The 23,799-nt window shown below is 50.9% G+C and overlaps 1 protein-coding gene across 1 annotated transcript; it reads left to right on the top strand.

The window, feature by feature from the left end:
- The first annotated feature begins 4,958 nt into the window (after positions 1-4,958).
- On the top strand, positions 4,959-7,046 carry SOX3 (SRY-box transcription factor 3). The gene has a single exon (XM_032331687.1). It carries the CDS (start codon positions 4,959-4,961, stop codon positions 6,294-6,296), a length of 1,338 nt encoding a protein of 445 aa, XP_032187578.1. The 3' UTR covers positions 6,297-7,046.
- Positions 7,047-23,799: the final 16,753 nt, after the last annotated feature.

Here is a 23,799-nt window from a genome sequence, read left to right as displayed (position 1 = left end):
TCTCGTGATGGTGCAGGCATCCTTCCCCAGCGAGCACTTCCAGGGAGCACTGCCAGGGGACCCGTGCCCCACGCTGGCCGAATAAGCGTGTGGAGTAACTCAGACGACATTACGTACTGATAACGATTTCTAGATGGCTTTCCCCGCCCTGGCTTCCGGCAGGCCACCTCGCTGCTGTAGAGGGGCCCTGCCTTCGCAGCCACGGAAGGAAGTGGGAAAGGAGATAGGCCCAGGCCCAGTGGGAAGCCAGGCCTGGCGGTAGGGTGCGGGTTCCAGGAGGCTGCTTGGCGGGGCTACTGCTTGAAGAGCTGAGCGCCTGCGGAAGGTTGTGGGCGGGGTAGGGGGTGGGGGCAGAGGAGGTTGTTGGGGAAGGCAGACATTGACCGCAGTGAGTGACCCGGAAGACCCTCTGGTAGCGGGGACCCGGTTCCCGGGGAAGGGCCTGCCTTCCTCTGGGGAGGTGGCAGCGCTCAGGTTGTTAGGTCGGCGAGAGGGCGCTGAAGGCAAAGGTTGTCAGTTTCCTTGTAGTTGCTCCGCACCTAGGGAAGAGAAAGCTGGTCATTCCTGAACACCCGGTGGGAGTGCAAGGGATCTTTGCAACTGAGCGCCAAGGTGTGGGCCAAGGCGATTCCCACTGTGTCTATAAATTAAAGCTCACCTAACCAAGTAAATCAAATTCGGCAACTGGCTTTTAAAAAGTTCACCCTCCCTCCCAAAAATTATTACACCAAAGAGCAAGAGAATACGGTCGTACTGCCCACAAGAGACTTTTTGGTACCTCCAGGACCCTGTCACCACACAACTCGGTAGCTCCCAATAAAACGGCTCTTCAGAAGAGAGCATCAACTAGGTTATGGTTTGCAACCTACCCACCAGCCTGGAATCTTCAGTTCCTTCCCAGACCTGTAGGAACAAGTGTTTCATGGGAAGCGGTTGAGCAGGGAGCAGGAGTACTGCAGTTGGGGGAGGAGGAACCAGCTGAAAGCTTGGAGAACTGGAAGGTGCTGTCTCTTCCATCTCCCCAGAGTGCTTTATAAGAGATGGCTCTGCAACAGTCCCCAGCCTCTGATTTCTTGACCAAGGCCCTCAGTCTGGCCCAAATACACGATCTCGGCTAGGAGATGGTCAAGGGATGTTCTCAAGGAAGAAAGAGGAATTACTGCCTTTGGATAAGCAAACTTTTTTTTCCGGCTGGAAAGCAAAGCGTTTCTGAAGGTCGCCGGGATACGTTTTCCCCGCACTTAATACTAAAAACCAGACCGCTCTCTGGGCTCTGCTGCACTTGAAAAAGGCGATTGATTGTTCTACCCTATTGTCAGGCCTCGGCCCCCAGAGCGGGCACCGATGCACACCCACCCCCTCCCGAGATGCACGCAAAGGGCATCTCTTCCGAGAGTTGGGTCCTAATGGATCTGGATACCCTGAAAAAGGTCCCCATGAGCTGAGAAGGAATCAACGTCCCGCCCCCGCCCCCGCCCCCGCCGCCGTGAGCGATGGCATAGCCCCTCTCCTACACTGCTCTACCAGTTGCTCTATGGCACAACACAACAACTGCTCGAGTATACTTTGCAGGTATGAGGCCCTCCGGACACCTGATTTCTGCTAAGGCTGGAAACGGGAGGAGGCAAGGGTGGGAGTGCACTGTGCACCCGGGGCCGCCAGGCCAACACGATAGAGACCGGGTCCCCCGAGCTTTGCGCTAACCAGCCCTCTAGGGATAAGCACCACTTCTGCCCAGCGGCAAAACCTGCTACCTCTCCTTGAAGGGTTGGGGCGACCTCGAAGCCCGGGAGGGCGGGAAGGGGCGCCTCTAGGTGAAGTTTCCAACCGAAGCCAACAAACGGCGCTGTTGCCACGCCCTGAGTCTTGGGATCCCCAGTCCCAGCCCCAGTCGGAGGGAGCCAGAGCTCTCTTGGGAGGGCAGGGGGGATGGGGAGGGGGTACTTGGCCGGATTCCCAGCCCGCCATCCGGGGCTCTGTGTGCCGCCACGGGTTCCCGGAGACCCCAAAGGGCTAGAGAGCTGCCGAACGCTCCCTCTTCTCCGGAAAAGGATGGGAAGAACTGGTCCTGGATCCCGCAGTGCCTCTTGCTTCCCTCACTCAGTTGCAGAGTTCCTTTCAGAGACACGGGTTCTGGCTCCGTTGGCTGTCTTGCCTCGCCTAAGCCCCTGTCCGAATCGAGGCCACTCGGGCTGTTGTACCTGCCTCGACCCTTCTTCCGACCCCTAGCTGAGATTGGGCGGCTCAGCTGGTGTCTGCGCCGGCGCTGCTAGTGGGCCAGAAGAACGGGTTTCCTTCGGAGCCTTCCCCGCACCTGCCCACGCCTGTAATGACCTTGTTCGACTATAGAGATGTTCGTTTGGGTTGAGGACGTTTCCTCGGAAATGTTTTGAAGGAAATTCGCCTTGACTCCTGCTTAGGGCTGTGCAGACCACCCCGGAGTCACCAGGCACAGAGACAGTTTGAATCGCGGCCTCCGAGGGAATCCAGGACTGTGGGAGATGCTATCTGTCCTGGTGGAACACTGGCAGAGTGTGAAATGTGAAAATGAGCTCACCTAAGCCACTGGCTAGTCAAATGACAAACAGCTGGGGGCGGTCACTAGTCCCCTAGATAATCTGCTGCGGGGAGGCGTACAGACCCAGCGCAGCATCCTTCGCCTTGGGAAATATGCAGCCCAGGCGCTGTCACCACAACGGCTTACTTGGGTCCTAAAACTTGGAAAGAATCCTGACATCTGTCAGGCTACTGGACGCCAGGCCGCGCGTCGGTTGGGTAGTTTCCTAAAACGCGCTTCACTTAGCAACAGCCTCAGAGGCCCAGAGAACCTGAGAGGGCATCTGGAGAAGGCGGCAGGCGGGCAGGGTTACCGCACATTGACTTATTTGGGAGAAGGTGGGTTTGCCTAGGAAAAATGGACTTTGTCAGCTAGTTCCGCCAGAAAACAAGTGCTGGTGGAGATCGCCAAATCTTTCGATTTTCTGAGACACGTCTTCTAGTCTGTGCCAGCTTAAGTATGCACACCCATGCACGGACACACACACACACACACAAACACATATAGACATAAGATCCATACACAGAACCATTCCAAATAGTTTACTTTAAAACCCTAAATCGCATATTTGTTCAAAGGACTGCAGCCCTTGACTGTAGACATTTTCTTCCTTCCGGCCAGAAAAGCAAGAGAACATAGACCGGGTGCAACCCAAACTTAAGGGGCTGGTTCAGAGAGGCCAAATTTCCAGAAGATGATGCCGGCTGGGAGCCAGGATTCTAGTGTCACCGGTCTGCCCACCCCAGAGGGGGCTGGTCTGCTCTATGCCAGCTCCCTCCCAAGTCACCACGGTATACTTTTAAATTCGTGCAGGAAAGGGTGGGGGGAGCTCCCAGCATGCAGGTGTCCCAGGATCGCCTGGTTTTTGCATTAGCGCTAAGGAGCTAAAAGCCTAGGTTTTTGTATTTTTTCACACTTCGGATTTACGCTATTCTTTTGATTCCCCATCTTTCCACGAGGCTGGGGGAAGGGGACCACACTGCGCGGACGCCGTATTTCACTCTCGGCCACTTCTGCCTGGCTCGCTACTCCTTCCCACCAGTCGCCTCGGGCGGCTCCGGGAGTTTTCGAACGCTGTGCCACTCGCTCAGGCTGGCGAAGGCGAATGTCGGGGTTCCCTCTACCCGCAGCCTGGGCTCCCGAGACACTAGTCTTTGGCAGACAACATGACATGCGGGTGAATGTCCCGCTCCGAGTCTCGAGGCTCTGGCCAGGATGGCTGTAAAACAAAAAAGGAGAAGGACGGAATCCGTTAGCAGAGCCTGCTCCCCGGGGAGGCGGCGCGGCTGCGCAGCGAGAGCAGCGCTCAGTGGTCCTGGCAGGTGCGCGGCCAGTGGAGGGGGCCCGGCGGTCCGCCCCGAGGACGGCCTCGGCTCCTCTCCGGCCACCGTCCCCCCGCCCCAACCTCCAAGAAACTTTTCTTTCACTTGGAGAGGCTCCGTGTTGCCATGAAAACGGATTTTCCAAGGGGCCCGACCCTCCCCCTCAGGGGCATCGGACTGGAAAAACCGAAATGGCCAGAGAGCAGAGACAAAAAGGGGCCGCTAAGCGGGGGCCTGGAGCGAGAGAGCCGAGGCCGATTCACCCCCTCCGCCCCCCACACACTCCCCGCACCACCGCATGTGAGCGCCTCCGCCCGGCCCGGGCAGCAGGCGGCTGACTGCTCGCCTTACTCAAGCCAGCGGAGAGCGTCACAAGCCCAGTGCGCACCGCGGTTCTGAAGCCTGTCTCCCGTGCCCCCGTCCCTCATCCCGGCTCCATCCTGGGCGCGCAGGCCCTCGGCTTCCCGGCAGAGGGTCCTGCTGGGACAGCGGTCGATTCCAGGGAGGGCTTCTCGGAGCCTCCCTTGCGCCCTGAGTCCCCAAGCTCGCCTGGGTAACTGGCGATACCCTGTGTCCCTATCGCTGGCAGCAGAAGCGGTCGGAGGACCTCCGCGCAGACGGCTGGATGCTTTGCAGGGTGGCCCCGGTACCAGGCACCGCTCGGTCCTGAGGGGGCTGCAAAGTTGCTTTCTGAACCCCGAGGGCGCCCCTCTGCCCCCTCCCCCCAATCCTGCTCGCGCGCCCCCTCCCCCCTCCGTCACTTCCTCGAGTTTCGTTCTTTCAAACTTTTTGAGACCCTAATTGGTGGTCTCTGAGCGGCTCTCTGGGACTCCCGCCTCCTGAATAACTCCCGTCACGTCACCGGGCCCAAGAGGGGCGTGGGGGTGAACGAAAGGGCTCCCCGAACTTTTTTTTTTCCACTGGGGCCGCACGGGGACTCCGTGATGATTGGCCAGGGCGCATCACTGTGAGCCTGTCAATCACGAGGCCTCCCGGTGGCGAGGGGCGGACCGAGTCCCAACCCCGGGGGATCGGAGCAGGTATATAAGGGACCCGGCGAGCGCCCGGCCAGACTGCGAATGCGGCCAGCTCGAGACCACGCATCAGGTGCGAATAGCCTGCGGGTTCCTGCCGACTTGGCGCGGAGCACTTTGGCAAGCCTGCCCTTCCCGCCTGACCCGCCGGCCCACCGGCCCCCGAGCACCCCTCCGACGGAGTCCCCGGGCCTTTTCACCGTGGCCGCTCCAGCCCCGGGAGCGCCTTCTCCTCCCGCCACTCTGGCGCACCTACTTCCCGCCCCGGCCATGTACAGCCTGCTGGAGACCGAGCTCAAGAACCCCGTGGGGCCACCCACCCCTGCGGCGGGCGCAGGCGGCCCGGCGGCCCCCGGCGGCGCAGGCAAGAGCAGCGCGAACGCAGGCAGCGGCGCGAACGCAGGCGGCGGCAGCGGCGGGGGCTCGAGTGGCGGGGGCGGGGGCGGCGACCAGGACCGCGTGAAGCGGCCCATGAACGCCTTCATGGTGTGGTCCCGCGGGCAGCGGCGCAAGATGGCCCTGGAGAACCCCAAGATGCACAACTCCGAGATCAGCAAGCGCCTGGGCGCCGACTGGAAACTGCTGACCGACGCCGAGAAGCGGCCGTTCATCGACGAGGCCAAGCGACTGCGCGCCGTACACATGAAAGAGTACCCGGACTACAAGTACCGGCCGCGCCGCAAGACCAAGACGCTGCTCAAGAAGGACAAGTACTCCCTGCCCGGAGGCCTGCTGCCCCCCGGCGCGGCCGCCGCCGCTGCCGCCGCCGCCGCCGCCGCCGCCGCCAGCAGCCCGGTGGGCGTGGGCCAGCGCCTGGACACGTACACACACGTGAACGGCTGGGCCAACGGCGCGTACTCGCTGGTGCAGGAGCAGCTGGGCTACGCGCAGCCCGCGACCATGAGCAGCCCGCCGCCGCCGCCCGCGCTGCCGCAGATGCACCGCTACGACATGGCCGGCCTGCAGTACAGCCCCATGATGCCGCCCGGCGCCCAGAGCTACATGAACGCCGCCGCCGCCGCCGCCGCCGCCTCGGGCTACGGGGGCATGGCGCCCTCGGCCGCCGCCGCCGCGGCCGCCGCCTACGGGCAGCAGCCCGCCACCGCCGCCGCCGCGGCCGCCGCCGCCGCCGCCATGAGCCTGGGCCCCATGGGCACGGTGGTGAAGACCGAACCCAGCTCGCCGCCGCCCGCCATCACATCGCACTCGCAGCGCGCGTGCCTCGGCGACCTGCGCGACATGATCAGCATGTACCTGCCACCCGGCGGGGACGCGGCCGACGCCGCCTCGCCGCTGCCCGGCGGCCGCCTGCACAGCGTACACCAGCACTACCAGGGCGCCGGGACTGCCGTCAACGGCACGGTGCCGCTGACCCACATCTGAGCGCCCGCCTGCGCGCGCCGCCCCTCCGCCCCCATCCCGCCCCGCACCCCCAAGTTGGGACGCCTTGTTGTTTAGCTTTGCTTGCCTGGGACTGTTGCCTTGTACCGATGATGGGGAGGACAGAAAGTTTTGCTGTAGCTGTCGGGTTTTGTACGAAAGCGAAAAGAAGTCCGGAGCAGCGGAAATGGGACTTTCTAGAGCTCGCCTACTCCTCGCCGCTGCCCCTCCCTCCCCTTTTGTAGGCTGGGAATCGCTGTGATGTTTGCAGAGAAAAAGCAGCCCCCCCCCTCCTCCTCCTTCTGGGTTCCTGGGTTTTTCTGTTGCATTTGAAAATGTTGTCTCGTTAGTTTACTGTTAGCCAAGGAGTGAGTGAATAGGAGAAACGTGCTCTCTCGGGGAGGCTGGCCTGAGAACGGCAACGCCTCCTCGCCTCGTCGCGTTGCATCGGTTTTCCTTGTGGGTTTTTGGGGGGCTGACCGCGCGGAGTGGCGCGGCAGCTCAGGCCAATGTTAATTTATAGCCAGGTGTGCGTGTGTCTCCCGCCTCGCCGCCCCTGGCCGCGGGACAGCTTCTGTCCAGTCCGCATTTAGGCTGTTGAGTTGGTGATTTCTGCCGTGATCTGTTTGATATTTCGTCGCGCTAATGTATTCGGATTTCGTTTGGGTGGTGGGGAAGGGGCTATTTTGTTTCAGGTTTTCCAAGGTTTTACTCTTAATTCCTAAATGAGAGATCAATAAATTTTATAACCAACGTAATGGAGTCCTGATAATTTTGCGGGCCTGAAACTCTCCGCGGGGTCGAGGAGGGAACCATCACTCGGTATTAAGAGCCATGGTCCCGTCCTGCGGGGGCAGGGGTGGGGGCAGCGAGCGTGATCCGAGAGGGTGTCTGACTCCTGGTCATCCAAAACACTCCAGCTCCCGATCCTTGCTACAGAAACTCCAAGGAGCAGGCGGTTGGTCTTCCGGGAGCGTGTGCGGGAGCCGGCACCCGCTCGCTGAGCCGAACACTCCGCGGCCATGCACTTGTTGATAGCGGGCAGCGCCCGCTGAAGGAGTGTCTGCCACGGCAGCCACGCGGGGCGGGGAGTGGCTGCCGGCGGCCGCGGAAACCGGCCAGAGTAGGGGGCACGTTTACCTTTGTGCACTGGGGCGGGAAGACATTTGAGCTGAGCAGAAATATTTACAAAACGAAAACCCTTCGGAAATCTCAATTATCCTATTAAAAATAAATGGTTACAGGGATCCCGAGCAGGAAGTAAGTGCATTTCAACCGTGGTGGCTGGAGCGGCAGGAGCTTCAACACTAGAACGCTGGGTTTTTAAAAGTGCACCTCACACTTGAAAAGATCTCTAAAACTCCTCCACTGGCTTTTTCTTTTTGACTTGTCAACCCAGACCACCTATTTGTTTTCCAGAAGAGGCTCTCTCTCATCCCAAACCTCCAGCCCGCTTTCTACTCCTACCCCCCCCCCCGCTTCCCCCCAATCCCTGACCCTTAGGAATTCCACCGTGCCCCCCGAAAGGCCTTTCGTTTCGCGCCCGGCCACACCGCCCCAGTGTATCTGTTTGGGGCCTAGGAAGAAAACAAATAGACCAGTGTTTTTTTACCCCCTCCTCAGCTGTTTGAGGTGATTTCCTTAATCCCTTTAATCCTGTTACCTCGCTATCCCAGAATAACTAAACTCGGTCTTTCCAATAAGCTTGGCCTGGTGCGCGATTCTTATCCTCAGCCACTCTTGATCACAGGTTTCTTTGCTTCAGGTCTGCCGGGATTCTGGGCGACAGAATCTCCCATAAATTGGTCCGAATTCCACATTTCCAACCGGCTTCCTTTGTGCGGGCCAGCCATTCACCTGCGGGCCTGGGCGGGCCTCAGGGGGGAGGGGCGGAGGCTTTCTACCGCTTCGGGGGTCGTGCCCGCTTTTTACACATCACTGCGGATCCTGGAGACTAAGCTCACCACGCCTCTCCGAGAAAGGTCGGGTCTCCCGGAGAAGGCAGCACCACCCCTCCCCCGCAGACGGGGGCACTGTCTCCGCCCCCCCGCCCCCCCAAACCCAAAGCGCCCCACCCGGTAACTTTGCAGCTCGAGCTGGGAAGGCTACCGGCGGTGATGCACAGACCCCCGCGCTGTGCCCTCCACCCCACCCGGTGCTCCTCCCGAGCCTGACGCGTCCGGGACAGGGTTCGGGCGAGGTCTCCGTTCCGCACCCTCTACTCTCCATTCCGGGGTCACAGACCCCGAGCCCCTCCTGGCTGGAGCCCTCACTACTCCCCCTTCAACCACCCCCCCACCCCGCCACACACACACACACACACACACACACACACACACACCGTCGCCCCGTGCTCCAACGTCCCCAGGGCCGTCCCTCTCTTGTCATCTCCACCCACACTATTCATATCTTTCGCAGTGTTTGGGCCTCAGTAAAATACCTGGCTGTAGGTTACTCTGGGTTCAAATTGCTAGCGATTGTGGACACAAGTTTGGTCTGCAGTGACTATAGGAAAGGGAGGGTGAAAACAAGCAGTTTCCCCCCACTGAGGGGGCGGTGCCTATGGGGGAAGAAACTGACTCGGCTCCTTTCGGAGAGTCCATTGTGCTGCTGCCTTCTTAGAAGTGCCAGGGTCCCCCTTTCAGCGGGGTTCATATACTGCTCACTCCCTCTCGGAGCACCCGTGGCTTTGTGCTCCACTTGTCTGGTTTCCAACTTGTCTTTAAGAAAAAAGATTTCATCAATCAGCACATTTGCAGAATTTAAATATAGATAAAAGATAACTCTCTCTCTCTCTCTCTCTCTCTCTCTCTGTTTTAAACTTTGGCATTAGGGAAGGGAGGGAACTGAGCCTAAACGGGAGTGAAACGTCCATCCTCCAGGCCAGAGTTTTCCAACTAGAGCACCCCCTCCCCGCTCCCACTCCTCCTACACACACCTCTTGCCTGACAACTGCCCCTTCCTCTGTTGTACAGATTGGGGTTCTGGTAAGATTTAACTTAAAATAAGGTTTCTGCTCTTAAGTGGTCAAACCCCAGCTCCTGCCTCTTCTATCTTCTTTCCCGAGATGAAACTGGCTCCTAAAGGGGAAAGAGTGCTCAGGATTGCTGAGCTGGGGCACAGAAGAGCCAGACCCCCAGGCCCGCAGGGCTCTCTGTTCCACGACAAGACCGAGAGAAACCCCTGAAATCCCAGCCCCAGCTGCCCCGTAAGCCCACAGTGCAGTGGTGTCTCTACAGAAGAGGTCATTCCTGACACAGACACCTAGAAGCCAGGGCTAGGAGAAAGGAGACCCGAAGTGGGAAGCAGGAGGTCTTTACACAGTAGAAGAGACCAGCCCATCTTTTTTAGCTTTCTCCTGACTGGGGGCCGGGGCGGGGTGGCGGCGGGGTGGGGTGGGGGGTTGGGGGGTGGGGGGGGGGTTGGGGGAGCTACCTTGTGGTAAGAATTATCCCCCATAGAGATTTTCTTCCCTGTCCTCTCCACACAACTCCCCTCATTAATCTCCCTTCTAGAAATCTACAGTAGGGGAGAGGGCATCCAAAACGTAGACCAACGTTTGTAAACAGATGTTCAACACAGAGCTCCTTAAATGGTAAAAGTTACACACGAGCCAAATGTCCAACAAATAGGAAAATGTTGTTTAAAATATGTTTTCAAAAAAGGCTTCTTTGCAGGTATTAAGAAATGTGTGCGGAGAGATTTTAATGACAGGGAAATGTTTAAAACACAAAAGGAAAAGAGCAAGATACACAAAAGTATGTTCAGTGTGTATGACCTATTTAACAATAAGGATATATGACTGGAAAAATACGCAAAAATGCAGGGTAGTATTATGAATCCTGGTTAGTCTTCCTTTTATGTTCTCATACTTTCCAATTTCCTCTGATAGGATTGTATTCCTGTTATCACCAGAAAAGGCAGGTTAAAAATAATTCTCTCCCTATCACAAATACAGAAATGTGTCTCCATGTGAAAGAAGAAAGTTCCAGCTTTCCCTTCATTTGTTTTGGGGTGAGGAGGGGGGCAGGGAGCCCCAGGAGCAGTAATCCTCCAGCTCGGGGTTGGGGCCTGCAGTGAACACAGGCAGGAGGAGCACACCAGAGCAACCCCCTGCCAGGCGCCCTCCTCAGTAAGCAGAAGCAGGATCAGATTAGTGACGGCTCCTTCATTCTTCAGACCCACTCACTGGAGAAAAAGACCTCCTTGGGAGCCAAGCTGAACAGCCAGGGCTGTGGGAAGCAGGGGCCACTGAGGAACCAGAAGGCACATAAACCTGGGGGCCTAAGCAACCCTCACTGCCCTCTTGGGAGAGGGGCAGGAAGTAAGCCCTTCCTTAGGTGGGTTCCCAGGCCCGGTGAAGGAAGGGCGGCAAATGGAAGGTGCTGTGCTGTGTCCCTCCGCCCCTTGGCCACTCTCCTCATCCACACTGCTGACATTTCTTGCCAGACCACCGCCATGGCCTCTGACCTGCTCCTGCTTCCACTCTGCTCCCCACGGTTCGCCTACATGTTTTCTCCATAGAATGTTCCCTCCAGCTTTCCAAACACAAACCCTATCGTTGTCGCTTCCCATCTTAATAACCTTCTGGTGGCTTCCTCCAGACGGCTCTTGAAAAACTGTACCAACTCCTCCAAAGCTTTGCTTCATCCAACACCTGCCCATCTCTCTGAGCTCAACTATCTTCCCTCCCTCAAGCCCCGCCAGGATTCTTTTGGGCAATGTCTGTTGAGTAAATAAATCATAGTTCCTGATAGTTTCACATCTAAACCAATTTTAACGGCCATCCATTGACTGAGATAAAGATTGCTATACACACACGGTAGCCATCTCGTTTTGTGAGATTTTGTCTTGCGGGATTTGCCCAAAGCTGTGCATAAAATGCACATTTCCTGATGATAAAATCTCCTAGCAAAAAAATATCATTTCTTTCCTGCCTTGGGGCTTTTGAATGTGCTATTCCCTTTTCTAGGAATGTTCTTTCTCAAGCTCTTCCCTCAGGTGATCTAAAGCCCTCCAGAAGATCTCAGTCCTAGCATCGCTTCTGGGAAGCCATCGCGATGCCTTCCTCTGGACTAGGACAGGTCCCCTTGTTACAGCGCTCAGAGCCCTGGCTTACTTCAAACACTGATCCCAATGGTCAATTTACGTTTATTGGTGTGATTCTGTTCTCTGTCTCCCTCCTGGCTTCTAGGTACCTAGCACAGTGCCTATTCCGTAGTAGGCTCTCAAAAATGTATGTGGAGGGTTACTGCATGTTTAAGGAATGAGGGCCGTGGGGGCTTGAAGCTAATGGGATCGGTGCAAGCCCATGAAAATCAAGACGGAATTTGCCACCCTGGCTCCATTCCTCAGCAACTATAGGCTTTGGGGACATGACTTACTCTGAGTCGCAAGTTCTTCAGATGTCAAGCGGGAACAACAATATCTCTGGTCTCTCGCGAGGATTCAAAACAACAGGGGTGCCTGGGTGGCTCAGTGGGTTAAAGCCTCTGCCTTCAACTCAGGTCATGATCCCAGGGTCCTGGGATCGAGCCCCGCATCAGGCTCTCTGCTCAGCAGGGAGCCTGCTTCCTCCTCTCGCTCTCTCTGCCTGCCTCTCTGCCTACTTGTGATCTCTGTCAAATAAATAAATAAAATCTTAAAAACAACAACAACAACAAAACAACAACAAAAAAGATGCTCTGAGAGCGAGTACGGTGCTTGGCACCCGGCCGTTGTACAGTGTGTGTTAGTAGGATTATCACCTTGGTTAGTAGCCTGTTGATCCTTTAGGGAGGAACTTATGCCCCCTGGTCAGATTCTGTACTTCCTACCATCACAAGTGATGTTCCTCATTGCTGAGGCCAGCGTTTGCCATGAAAGGAAGGCAAAATAAGACATCCGCATTAAAAACAAACAAACACTATGACACCAAAAGCATAAACACAAAGGAAAAAAATAGATAAATTGGACTTAGCCAAAAAACCCTCTTTTGCTTCAAAGAACACCATCAAGAAGGTGAAGAGACAACCCATGGACTAGGAGAAAAAATGTGAAAATCATATATAAGATAAGGGGCCTGCATCCAGACTATATACAAAGTTAAAACTCAATAATAAAAAAATGCCCAATTGAAAATGGGCGAAGGCCTTGAACAGGTATTATTCCAAAGAGAATATACAAGTGGCTGACAGACACACGAAAAGATGCTGGACATCATTAGTCATCAGAGAAGTGCAAGTCAAAACCAGAGATGGCACCGCGAGGACGGCTATAATAGTAATTTAAGAATAGGCAAAGCCAGTGTGGCTGAGGATGCCGAGAAATTGGATTCCTTGTGCAGTGCTGGTGGGAATGTAAAATAGTAAAGTCATTTTGAAAAACAGTCTGGCAGTTCCTCAAAAAATTAAACCCTGAGTTACCATATGACCCGGGAATTCTACTAGGAAAAACCAAGAGAAATAAAAACATACATCTACACAAAGATCTGTACGTTACTGTTCAGAGCAGCACTATGTATAATAGTCAAAAAGCAGAAACAACCTAATTGTCTTTTAACTGATTAATGGATAAATAAAATGTGATATATCCATACAATGGAATATTTTTTCTGCAATAAAAAGGAATTGAGGGGCGCCTGGGTGGCTCAGTCAGTTAAGCCTCTGCCTTTGGCTCAGATCATGATCTCAGGGTCCTGGGATTGAGCCCTAGGCCCCAGGTCAGGCTCCCCACTCAGCGGGGATTCTGCTTCTCCCTCTCCCACTGCCTCTTCCCCCACCCTTGTGCTCTCTCGCTCTCTCTCTCAAATAAATAAAGAAAATCTTTAAAAAAAGGAATACTTGTATATATACAGTTTAGTATACATATGTATATTACCTAGCTCTGTCAACTGATAAGAAGGCCTAGTGGCAAGGAAATCCCAGTAGTAACCAGCACACATAGTATCCAGATTTTAGCTCCTAATACCATTTTTCCTTGAGAAGAACCAGGACTCTTCAGGAAAATGACTGATTCTAGATTCTAGGACTGGGGCCAGAAGTATACAAAATGAGTCTGGAGCATCCTGGAGTGCCAGAAAGTACAGAAAAGTAAGAAGGAAGGCAAGGAAGGAAGGAGAGACGGACCACAGTGCCGCAGATGTGTCCGAGAGACACGCAAGCCAACTAACAGGGCTCCCCATGACCAAATCTGCAACAATTTGAGCAAAAAAGTTAATAAAGTAGTATGGAATTATAACCCGAAATATACAACAAATAGCCATGTATGTATACTGATATAAATAATTAATACATAAATGAGGGGAGGCGAAAAGACAAATCAGTGCAGAAGAAATCAAAATAGTTTCTGTAAACAAATAAATAGTTTATGCAAAGTCAGGGCTTATGCAAAAGCTCTGGCTTCAGTGGGGTGGAATAAATCCCCATCCCTTAAGGGTGGGCTTCTCAAAGTGACTACCTTTCAAAGAGAATTGTATGGAAAGCGGGAAAAAGTAACTTTGCGTTGGAGAAACCTGACAAACACTACCTCAGCCGGAAGATCAAGGTCAACATCAACAGTGATAAGTCATGTTGATGGTGTGTATTATCCATGTGATGTGATGAAGACGGCACTTTTCCTCTGTGGTCTTCCTCCCCAAAACCTATAATCAGCCTAATAATGAGAAAGACATCAGCTAAATCCCAATTAAGGGATATTCTACGAAATACCTGACCAGCAATCCTCAATGCTGTCATCAAACACAAGGGAAGTCTGAACCCTCACAACCAAGAGTAGCCTAAGGAGACGTGACCTACTAAATGTAATGTAAATGTCATGTGGTATCCTGGATAGGATCCTGGAAGAGTAAAAGGACTTTAGGGGAAAAAAATGAGGAAATATAAAGTGTGGAGTTTATTGAGGAATAATATCATATATATATTTATTATCATATATAATAATATATCGTATATCATAAGTCATAATATATGTTATTATCATATATATCATAACATAACAAATATTGATATGTTATTGGTATGTACCATACCAATATAAGATGTTGATGATTGGGGAAACTGCAACATTGTACGGCAACATATGGGAACTCTCTGTATTATCCTCCCAATTTTTTCATAAAACTATTGTAAAAAGTAAAACTTATTTTAAAGATTTTATTTATTTATTTGAGAGAGAGTGAGGGAGAGAGCAGGAGCAGAGGAGGCCAGGGGAGGCAGAAGCAGCCACCCAGGCGCCCCTCAAAACTCATTTTAAAAAGTGAGTATGGGAAAAAAAAAAGTGGGTACGGGGCACCTGTGTGGCTCAGTCAGTTGAGCGTGTGCCTTCGGCTCAGGTCATGATCCCGGGGTCCTGAGATCGAGCCCTGCATTGAACCCGCCTCAGGCTCCCTGCTCAGTGGGAAGCCTGATTCTCCTTCTCCCTCTCACCCTGCTTGTGTGCCCTCTCTTGCTGTCTTTCTCTCTCTATATATAAATAAGTAAAATCTTTTTTAAAATAATAAATAAAAAGTGAGTAGAGTTGACCTTCATACAATGTGGAGGCCGGTGTGCCTACCCCACCTCTTTGCATGCTGTCGAAAATGCACATCTATCTTTTGACTCCCCCAAAACTTAACTACTAATAGCCTATTCTTGACTGGAAGCCTTACTGATGACAAATACAGTCCATTAACACATATTTTGTATGTTATATGTGTTATATACTGTAGTCTTACAATAAAGTAAGCTAGGGAAAAGAACATGCTATGAAAAAAATTATAAAGGAGAGAAAATACGTTTATAGTGCTGCACTGTACTTACTGAAAATAAATCCACATGCGAGTGGATCTGTGCGGTTCAAACCTGCGCTGTCCAATGGTCAACTGTACTTTGTGGGTTAAAGGAAATCTTCATTAGGAAAAAAAGCTCCTGTTAAAAAAAACCTAATTAAAAGCTCATTTATTTTTATTTTTAAAAGATTTTATTTATTTATTTGAGAGAGAGAGAGAGAGCGCATGAGTGGGGGCAGGGGCAGAGGGAGAGGGAGAAGCAGACCCCCTGCTGAGCAGGGAGCCCGATGCAGGGCTTGATCCCAGGACCCTGAGATCATCACCTGAGCTGAAGGCAGATGCTTAACAGACTGAGCCACCCAGGCACCCCAAGAGCTAATTTATTTTTAAATATGTTGTTTTCAGGGCACCTGGTTAGCTTAGTTGGTAGAGCATGAGACTATCGGTTTCGTGGTTGGGAGTTCGAGCCCCACGTTGAGTGCAGGGATTACTTAAAAATAAAATCTTTAAGGGGTTATATGGTAATCTCTGCATCCAATGTGGGGCTCGAACTTCCAACCCTGAGATCAAGAGTTGCATGCTTTTCCCACCGAGCCAGCCCAAGTGCCTCCATAGTCACTTCAGTTCGAACAAACTATTGCTCCATCAAATTTAGTGTGGTTTTGTATGGCAATAAAAGGCAATTCCAGCTACTAATACCTCGCAATCGAAAAGAACTCTGTGCTGCTCTGTAATTGCTCAATGAAAGTACCATTGACTTCTTGCAAGTACATAGTTTGAAACATTCCCAATTAGCCTGCGCTCTCTATTTTAAAAAGACCTCTAAGGTGCCTTCTAACTTTAAGATTCTTCTATGAGTCTCAATGTGCAGGAACAGGATATCTGTAATGTCAAAGCGCCAAGCAGTTCAGCAAAATTTGGCATGGTAACAAGCTTCTATGCTCACACCCTGGGTAGGATAGCGGTGTCAACACCTCCAGCAGGGCTGATAGAGCTGTCTGTCAGTCTGTCTGCAGGCTCTGTTTACATTCTGCAGGTTAGCTAGAAACACTCTCGCCACCACCAACCCCTGGAAAAAGATCTGCGGGTCAACCTGACATCTTCTAGACTTTCCATGTACTGTATTTCTTCCAGTAACAAACGCTCCTGCTCTGTTACTTTATAGGATTTCTTTGAAAAGAATAAATTAGGCTGAGTGTGAAAGCGTCTGAAATCTAGAGGTGCTGCCAATAATTACGAGCAGTGGGAAATCTGCAGCAGAGTTGCACGTGGAACTTGGGCCATTTGCAGAGGAAAGGTGGAGAGGTCCAGTAATGTTTGGAGTCAAGGAACAGAGACAAGGAAGGAAAAATATTTTAGAATGGATCGTAACTGCTTGGAAGAAGAAACACACACACACACACATACAGAGAACAACAATTTTCTGGATCGTAACTGCTTGGAAGAAGAAACACACACACACACACACACATACAGAGAACAACGATTTTCTTTTCTTTTTTTTTTTTTGAAGATTTTATTTATTTATTTGACAGACAGATCACAAGTAGGCAAAGAGGCAGGCAGAGACAGAGGAGGAAGCAGGCTCCCCGCTGAGCAGAGAGCCCGATCCCAGGACCCTGGGACCATGACCTGAGCCAAGTGCAGAGGCTTTAACCCACTGAGCCACCCAGGCGCCCCAGAACAGCAATTTTCTGATGACAAAGGACAGTCTCTTAACTGTTGAATATCCCCAGAAGTCTAGCCTTGGTCTCTGTACTTCCTAAGCCATCTGGGCACTGATAACCCCAAAAGCCCAGTCCGTATGATTTTCCTGAGCCTCAGACCTTTGGCTCTACCTGCCTCTTGAATATATTTACTGTAGTGTCCCACGGGTCCCCAAACTTGGACAGAACCAAACTAACTCATCATTTTACTTTCCCAAAGCAACACTTTCTACTCTATTTCCCACGCTAATTAAGCCGCACCCATGTCTGCCTAGATGTTTCTTTTCCCTCACTCCAACCCAACTTCCTCTTACATTTCCAGAATCCGTCCGTTCTTCATTCCCCCTGCATTAGCTGGGGCTTGCATAAGACATGAGCCCAAACGTCAGCAGCCTAAAGCAACAGATCCCTACGACCTCACCATTTCTGGGCACTAGGAATCCAGGCATGGCCCAGCTAGCTCGGGGTTTCTCACAAGGCTGCAGTCAAGGTGTTGGCTCCCCTGGGGTAGGATCTGCTTCCAAGGTCACTAAAGTGGCTGATGGCCTGCCTCAGAAGATCCACTTCCCAGCTCACTCAAGAGGCTGTGGAAAGGCCCTGTGGTCCTTGCTGGCTTTTGACCAGAAACATGAGTTATGTGCCATGGAGGCCTCTCCACAGGGCAGCTCACAACATGTCAGCTGGTGTGGAAAGTCACGGTCTTTCTGTAACCTGATCTTGGAGGTGATATCCCATCACCTTTGCCATATTCTCTTCTTAGGAGTGAGCCAGTAGGTCCAGCCTACACTCCAGCGGAGGGGATCACACAAGGGTGCGAATATAGGAAGGTGGAGACCATTGTCCACCAGAGGGCCCTTGTCCTTTGTCTGAAGCATAACTCACGCACTAGCATCCGCACTGACCTCCAAGCCCCCAGTATCTCACCACACCGGGCCATCCTCCCCACTGAGACCTGAATGATATTCCTGCAAAAACAATCTTATTATGAAATTCCGCTTCCAAAAAAACCTCTGTTGGCAACCTCTGCTGCCCACAGGACAAAGTCCAAACCAGCTGACAAGTCATTCAAGGCCCTCCATGACCTGTTCTTGGCTCTTTAGGTCTCTGGCCTCATTTCTTACCACTACCCACCTCCCTCCGGGTTCCCGGAAACAAACCAGCTTCTTTCTAGCCTTTCCAGAATTTCAGATGAGGTAAAGAGTGTGTTCCTCTCTAGCCTAGTTGAGTCTAGTCTGGTCTAGTCCTCTGCCTCTCTTCCTTCAGGGCCCAGCTGACCTCTTCTGAGACGCCTGCCCTGACTCTCCCTGCCTTTGTGTTTCCCAAGCTCGTTGGCTATTGTTCTATTTGAGGAACGTGCCCAGTGCCTGGCACCTACCATGAGACCCCTGACGAAAGTTTGCCATTTTCTCAAATAAAATCAAACCATGCTGGAGCTGCAAAAAACTTCAAAAGAGAAAAGAACAAAAGGCTATCGATGACCGAAGTTCCAGTAAGGAAGACTTGACTGGCTTAGGAGAGGAAGGAGAGGGCTTGTCCAAGGTCACCCTGCTCCTCAGGGGCAGATCTGGCCAAAGCGCCTTCACTACTCCTAGGCTCCTTGCTGTTTGTCCGCCAGCCCCATCTATGATTCTCTCATGGTGGGAAAAACAGAAGTTTAATAATAGCTTCGCAGGTGATGCTTCTCCACTCCTCTGTGGGTCCAAGGAAGCTTCTCGTCCTGTCTCCAACTTATGAGAACACGAACTTCCTCCACAGCAAGGTAGGGAGAATCACATGCTAATCTTGGCTGAAGAAACCTGAAGAAACTGAGTTCATTTTTCATTTTTCCACGAGACTTTGCTCGTAGAAGTTTGTGGCTCCCTGAGGAAGGTTCTGGAACACCCCCCCCCAACCCCAGGCCATTGTAGGTGCCACCATTTACCACAGGACCAGTCAGCACTCTCCTTTCTGGGTACGAGGGTTTCCATTTCCAGGGCTCCAGACTCCAGGCTATTCACGAGCAGCAAAGTATGATCAGCAGAAGGTTCTCCTCTCCGGCTTCTTCCCCTTCTACTGAATAAATCCTTGACATACCAAAAAGAGCTGTCCAGAGATAACAAGGACTCGCAGCATGTGGCGCCTGAGGAGCTGCAGCAGCAATGGCGACGCCCGTGACAGTCCAGTCCCTGAAATCAGCAAGGACGAGGAATCTGACAGGAGGTGCCGAGGAGGCATATGCGGCACCAGTTCAAGAGGTGCTGATGGGGGGAGGGCCGGCCAGGGCAGCTGGCCATGCTCTCCAGCCCTGAAGATAGGGCTTAGGTCCTTGCTAGGTGCTGTGTCCTTTCCACGGGCAGAGAAGAGAATCAGGGCTCAAACTCTAAAGCCAGCGAGTAAGCCTTTCAGAGCTCGTGTGTTGTGACCAGACGGGCTCCAGATCGAGCTCCTCCCAAGGTCTGTCCATTAGTTGGCTTTCCTTGATCATGCCTTGTTCACTTCTCTGAGACTCCAGGGGCTCTTCTGTAAGATGGGGACAAAAGTGGTTCTTACATTGTAGCATTGCTGTAAGAGGGATGATGCTTGTCACCCAACACACAGAATATATTACCTGAATTATTCCAGACCTGTGAGCGTCCAAAATGCCCGTGTGCCAAATGAACATCAGACTATGGCCTCTAGTACATCTCCCCACGGAGCTCTCCAAGCCAGCTGCCCTACTTACTTTACACTCAACATGGGGCTCGAACTCCCAACCCCAAAACCGATAGTCTCATGCTCTACCAACTAAGCTAACCAGGTGCCCTGAAAACAACATATTTAAAAATAAATTAGCTCTTGGGGTGCCTGGGTGGCTCAGTCTGTTAAGCATCTGCCTTCAGCTCAGGTGATGATCTCAGGGTCCTGGGATCAAGCCCTGCATCAGGCTTCCTGCTCAGCAGGGGGTCTGCTTCTCCCTCTCCCTCTGCCCCTGCCCCCATTCATGCACTCGCTCTCTCTCTCTCTCTCTCAAATAAATAAATAAAATCTTTTTAAAAATAAAAATAAATGAGCTTTCAATTAGGTTTTTTTTTTTAACAGGAGCTTTTTTTCCTAATGAAGATTTCCTTTAACCCACAAAGTACAGTTGACCATTGGACAGCGCAGGTTTGAACCACACGGATCCACTCACATGTGGATTTATTTTCAGTAAGTACAGTGCAGCACTATAAACGTATTTTCTCTCCTTTATAATTTTTTTTCATAGCATGTTCTTTTCCCTAGCTTACTTTATTGTAAGAATACAGTATATAACACATATAACATACAAAATATGTGTTAATGGACTGTATTTGTCATCAGTAAGGCTTCCAATCAAGAGTAGGCTATTAGTAGTTAAGTTTTGGGCATGTTTCCTAACCTCTCTGAGCCTCCGATTTCCTTATCTGTAAAGTGGGAATAATGATGGTATTGACTTTACAGAATTATAATAAAGATTAAAAACTTAGCACACAGCGTGGTTTATTATTATTTTTGTTATTATTACCATGTACCAGCCTTTCAAGAGCTTCGTGTAACCCAGACTTACTTCCCCGCTGCAGTGGAAAGAGCACAGGCTTTGCAATAAGACACTTGAGGTTTTGAAATGTTTAGAGTGTAGATTCCAGAGTCCCAGTGCCCAGGGTTCAGTCCCAGCTCCATCACTTACTATCTGGGTGATCCTGAGCAAGAACTTTAACTAGAAGTCAGAGATCTATCTTCGAACTTCTGTTTATATTTCAATAGCACACACTAGCCATAGAATGTTCTTAGGTCTCAGCTGAAATCTTAGCAGGATGTTATTTCTAGAAGTGGTTTCTGTAATCTTGTAAGCCTCTTCACGGCCTCTGTGCATTATTTTGACCTCTCTATGCCATGTGAAGAGGTTTATTATATACACAATGGGGGTTTTCTGGGGAGAGCAGGACAGACTTTGCCAGCTGGTCCAAAAATGGCGTCAGAGAGCAAGGGAAGGAGACTGGGCAGGGTTTTATGGTAGTTGGGGGTTGGCAGAGGGGAGGGCTCCCGAACACGTGGTCAGGGGCTTGTGTGGTTTGAATCTCCTGCTGTCCCTAAAGGAGGGGGCTCCCAAGCTTTCCTATCAGCTGGCCCAGACACAGGGAACAATGGGAAGGGAGTGGTGAGGCATAAAAGCTGTCAGTCATCAAACATTAAAAATGGAGCCAGACTCCATATTATATGCTGTGACCCAATAAATGAGATAACACACGTTACGTACTCTAGGAACAGTGGTGCTTACTACCCAAGCCACAAATCTTGATCCAGTCATTGGCCTGTATTCTATTGCGAAGGTGTGATTTCTTCATGGGGGGTGGGGGTCAGGAGCAGTGGAAAGCATACCTAGCAGTCCATCGGGCAACCTGAGGTCTGCGCTGCATTAGCCTTTGTGCACTTAGCTTAGTCCGTTCTGTTCTGGGTCTCCAGTATAAAATGAGGGGGCAAGATGAGACATTCTCGAAGGTTCCCTGTGAGGCCGACAGTGTCTGAAAGCCACAGTGGTTGGCTCACTCATTAAATAGCATCGCCACAGAATGAAGAACCGGTCATTTTCTTTTTCAGCTCACTTTCTGCCATGTTCCAGATGTTGTCACACCGCACGCTACTCATCATGTCTTTCAGACAGATTTAAATCAGCAGGGTAAAGAAGTTAACTAAAAATAAAGACTAAAAAGACTAGTTCTAGCTTAAGTCCCAATAAATAGACCAGCTGTTGTCCTACAACTTCCCCGCAGGCTGAAAAAAAGGCTACATACCCTTCTTGTCTGAAAGGACCCGAATTTCACCATTCTTACAAAGCGCTCTTTTGTGTCTTCATTGTAAAGACACGTTCACTGAAAAATAACTCATTTGGGATGAAAAAGGACAGAGGAGACAGGAAAGAAAAGTCCTAGAGACATAGAAATGTTTAAAGAGTCATCCCCAGGAATTAGAAGATCATATGACACCAGCAAAAATGACCATTTCCATCCAAAGAATGTTTTCACTGGTGAGCAAGTTAGCACTATCAGGTCTGCAGGACAAGACACAGAACCACAGCAAGTCTTTGATGGACGTTTCTCAGGGACAAATGAGGTTGAAAGACAATTTCTCAGGGGATTGGAACTTGTTTACGCAGGGCAATTCTTGATGTCTAAACTCTCAGATGTTCCTCAGCTCAGCCACACATAAGAACATTCTTGTCGACAGTGAGTCTACTTTTGATCACGTTCTTCAAGCTTGTCAGCACTTGAGTTGCAGTTCATTTGGGGAGGATGGAAGGGCCTAGGCTCTGAAACAGTACAGCAGACTAGAAGGTAAGCCGCCCCCCCCCCGAAAGCATTGCACACGACCACTCTTGCTAAAAAATGGGCAACCGTGTCGACCTCAGTCAGGAGAACTCTACCTTTTTTTTGGATCTGGGGACGTCACAGGATATCTCTGCATCCTTTCTGGTAGATGATGGACGCCATGTTTTTCTGCTGAATTTGACATCTGAGATACATATCTATGCATCTATATAACTAAATACCTCCACATCTATAGATCTATACAGGAATGCCCTCAAGGAGATACTCTATTATTTCCACATGTTGGGGAGCATCCTATGCCGTAAGCTGTGGACCTCGGGGTCACAACCATGTGAGATTTGAGTCTCCTCCTCAGCATCCTAGCCAAATAGATGGCCATCATTGAGTATCTTCAGGGATGAATAAGTCTCAACCACGTGAGGCAACAAGTCCCCTGCTGGGGAAGCTCTTACTCACTCTTCTGTGTTGTACTTCCCCCCCACTCCTCCTAGCTGGACTTACAGAGTCTACTCCGCATTTGTTCCAAGGCAGCCCCAGGTTCTAAGGTTCTTCATCTCCAGGCTGGTCATTCTCACTCCTCTCGACTCTTTTGGTTCTAGTTCCCCTTCAGCACTCTGGTGTCTCTTCACAGACATTTGCAATATATACTTTTCCATCCACCAGCCCCGTGTAGTGGCCAGAGTTGAACACACTAGTCCTCCTGGGTGGGGTCTGACCAGCACAGAGCGGTGTAGAACTCCCTTCCCCACTCTAGAGAGCAAGTTTCACCCATCCAGAAGTCCATGGACAAGCACACTGCACTGTCGACTCGCCTTAAATTTCTTATTATTTAATTCAGCTTCTCAGTCTAGCTGACATTGTCAGGTCCTGATTCCGTTGTCCTGATTCTGTTATTCTGTGGAGGTAGCTAGGCCCAATTATTTATATATAGGATATATATGAAATATGAAATATATATGATATATGAAATGCATATATTATAATATTTTTTATATAAATAAATATTATAATATTTTATATATAAATAAAGATATATTTATTATATAGTGGGTATATATAATATATAATATATTATATATATATAATATATTATATATGTACTATTATCTTTAATATTTTATATATATATACATATATATATATATTACACTGGGATTGCCACTTAGAATTAAAGAATTAAAGAAAGCTAATTCTGATCACTGAGTAAGTACCAACTTCTACTTTCATTTCCTCCATTTAGACAATCGAGTGAAGGAGACACTGATTTCTAGACAGGTTCACCTTCCAATCCTGTGTATTTATATAAGCCGCCTCTGGACTTGTACCCATTTGATTGCTGGCACGTCATCAGAACCTTATCCTTCTCATATCCATACCACACTCTCTGTGCACACTGATGTAAAGTCACCAGCACACTGGGTTCTTATGCCCCTTGACCCAGGACCCAGAATTTCAGCTTGAGCCCTAACCCAAAGGAATCAGGGCAGACTCCTGACAGAGGCTGTGGCTCCTTCTCCAAGATGATCTCTGGAAGCACTCTCAGAAGTCCTTTTCAGGGAAGGAATCTTAAAGGACTGAGTCAATTTCTTACATACTTAGACCTAGGCCCTTAGAGAGCTTCTAGAAAACATCTGTCAGGAATAAGAACTCCACCAGCACTGCACTCTCTAAGTCGCAACCCCTCACAGCCACCAAGTTCAGAGTCGCTAGCCCTTCTAATAACTCAGGGCCAGACCTAAACCAAGACAGAC

This window comes from Mustela erminea, chromosome X (genome assembly GCF_009829155.1).
Source record: "Mustela erminea isolate mMusErm1 chromosome X, mMusErm1.Pri, whole genome shotgun sequence".
Classification (NCBI taxonomy): Eukaryota; Metazoa; Chordata; class Mammalia; order Carnivora; family Mustelidae; genus Mustela; species Mustela erminea.
Note: the sequence above shows the minus strand (reverse complement) of the source record. Positions and strands in the feature narration are given on the sequence as shown.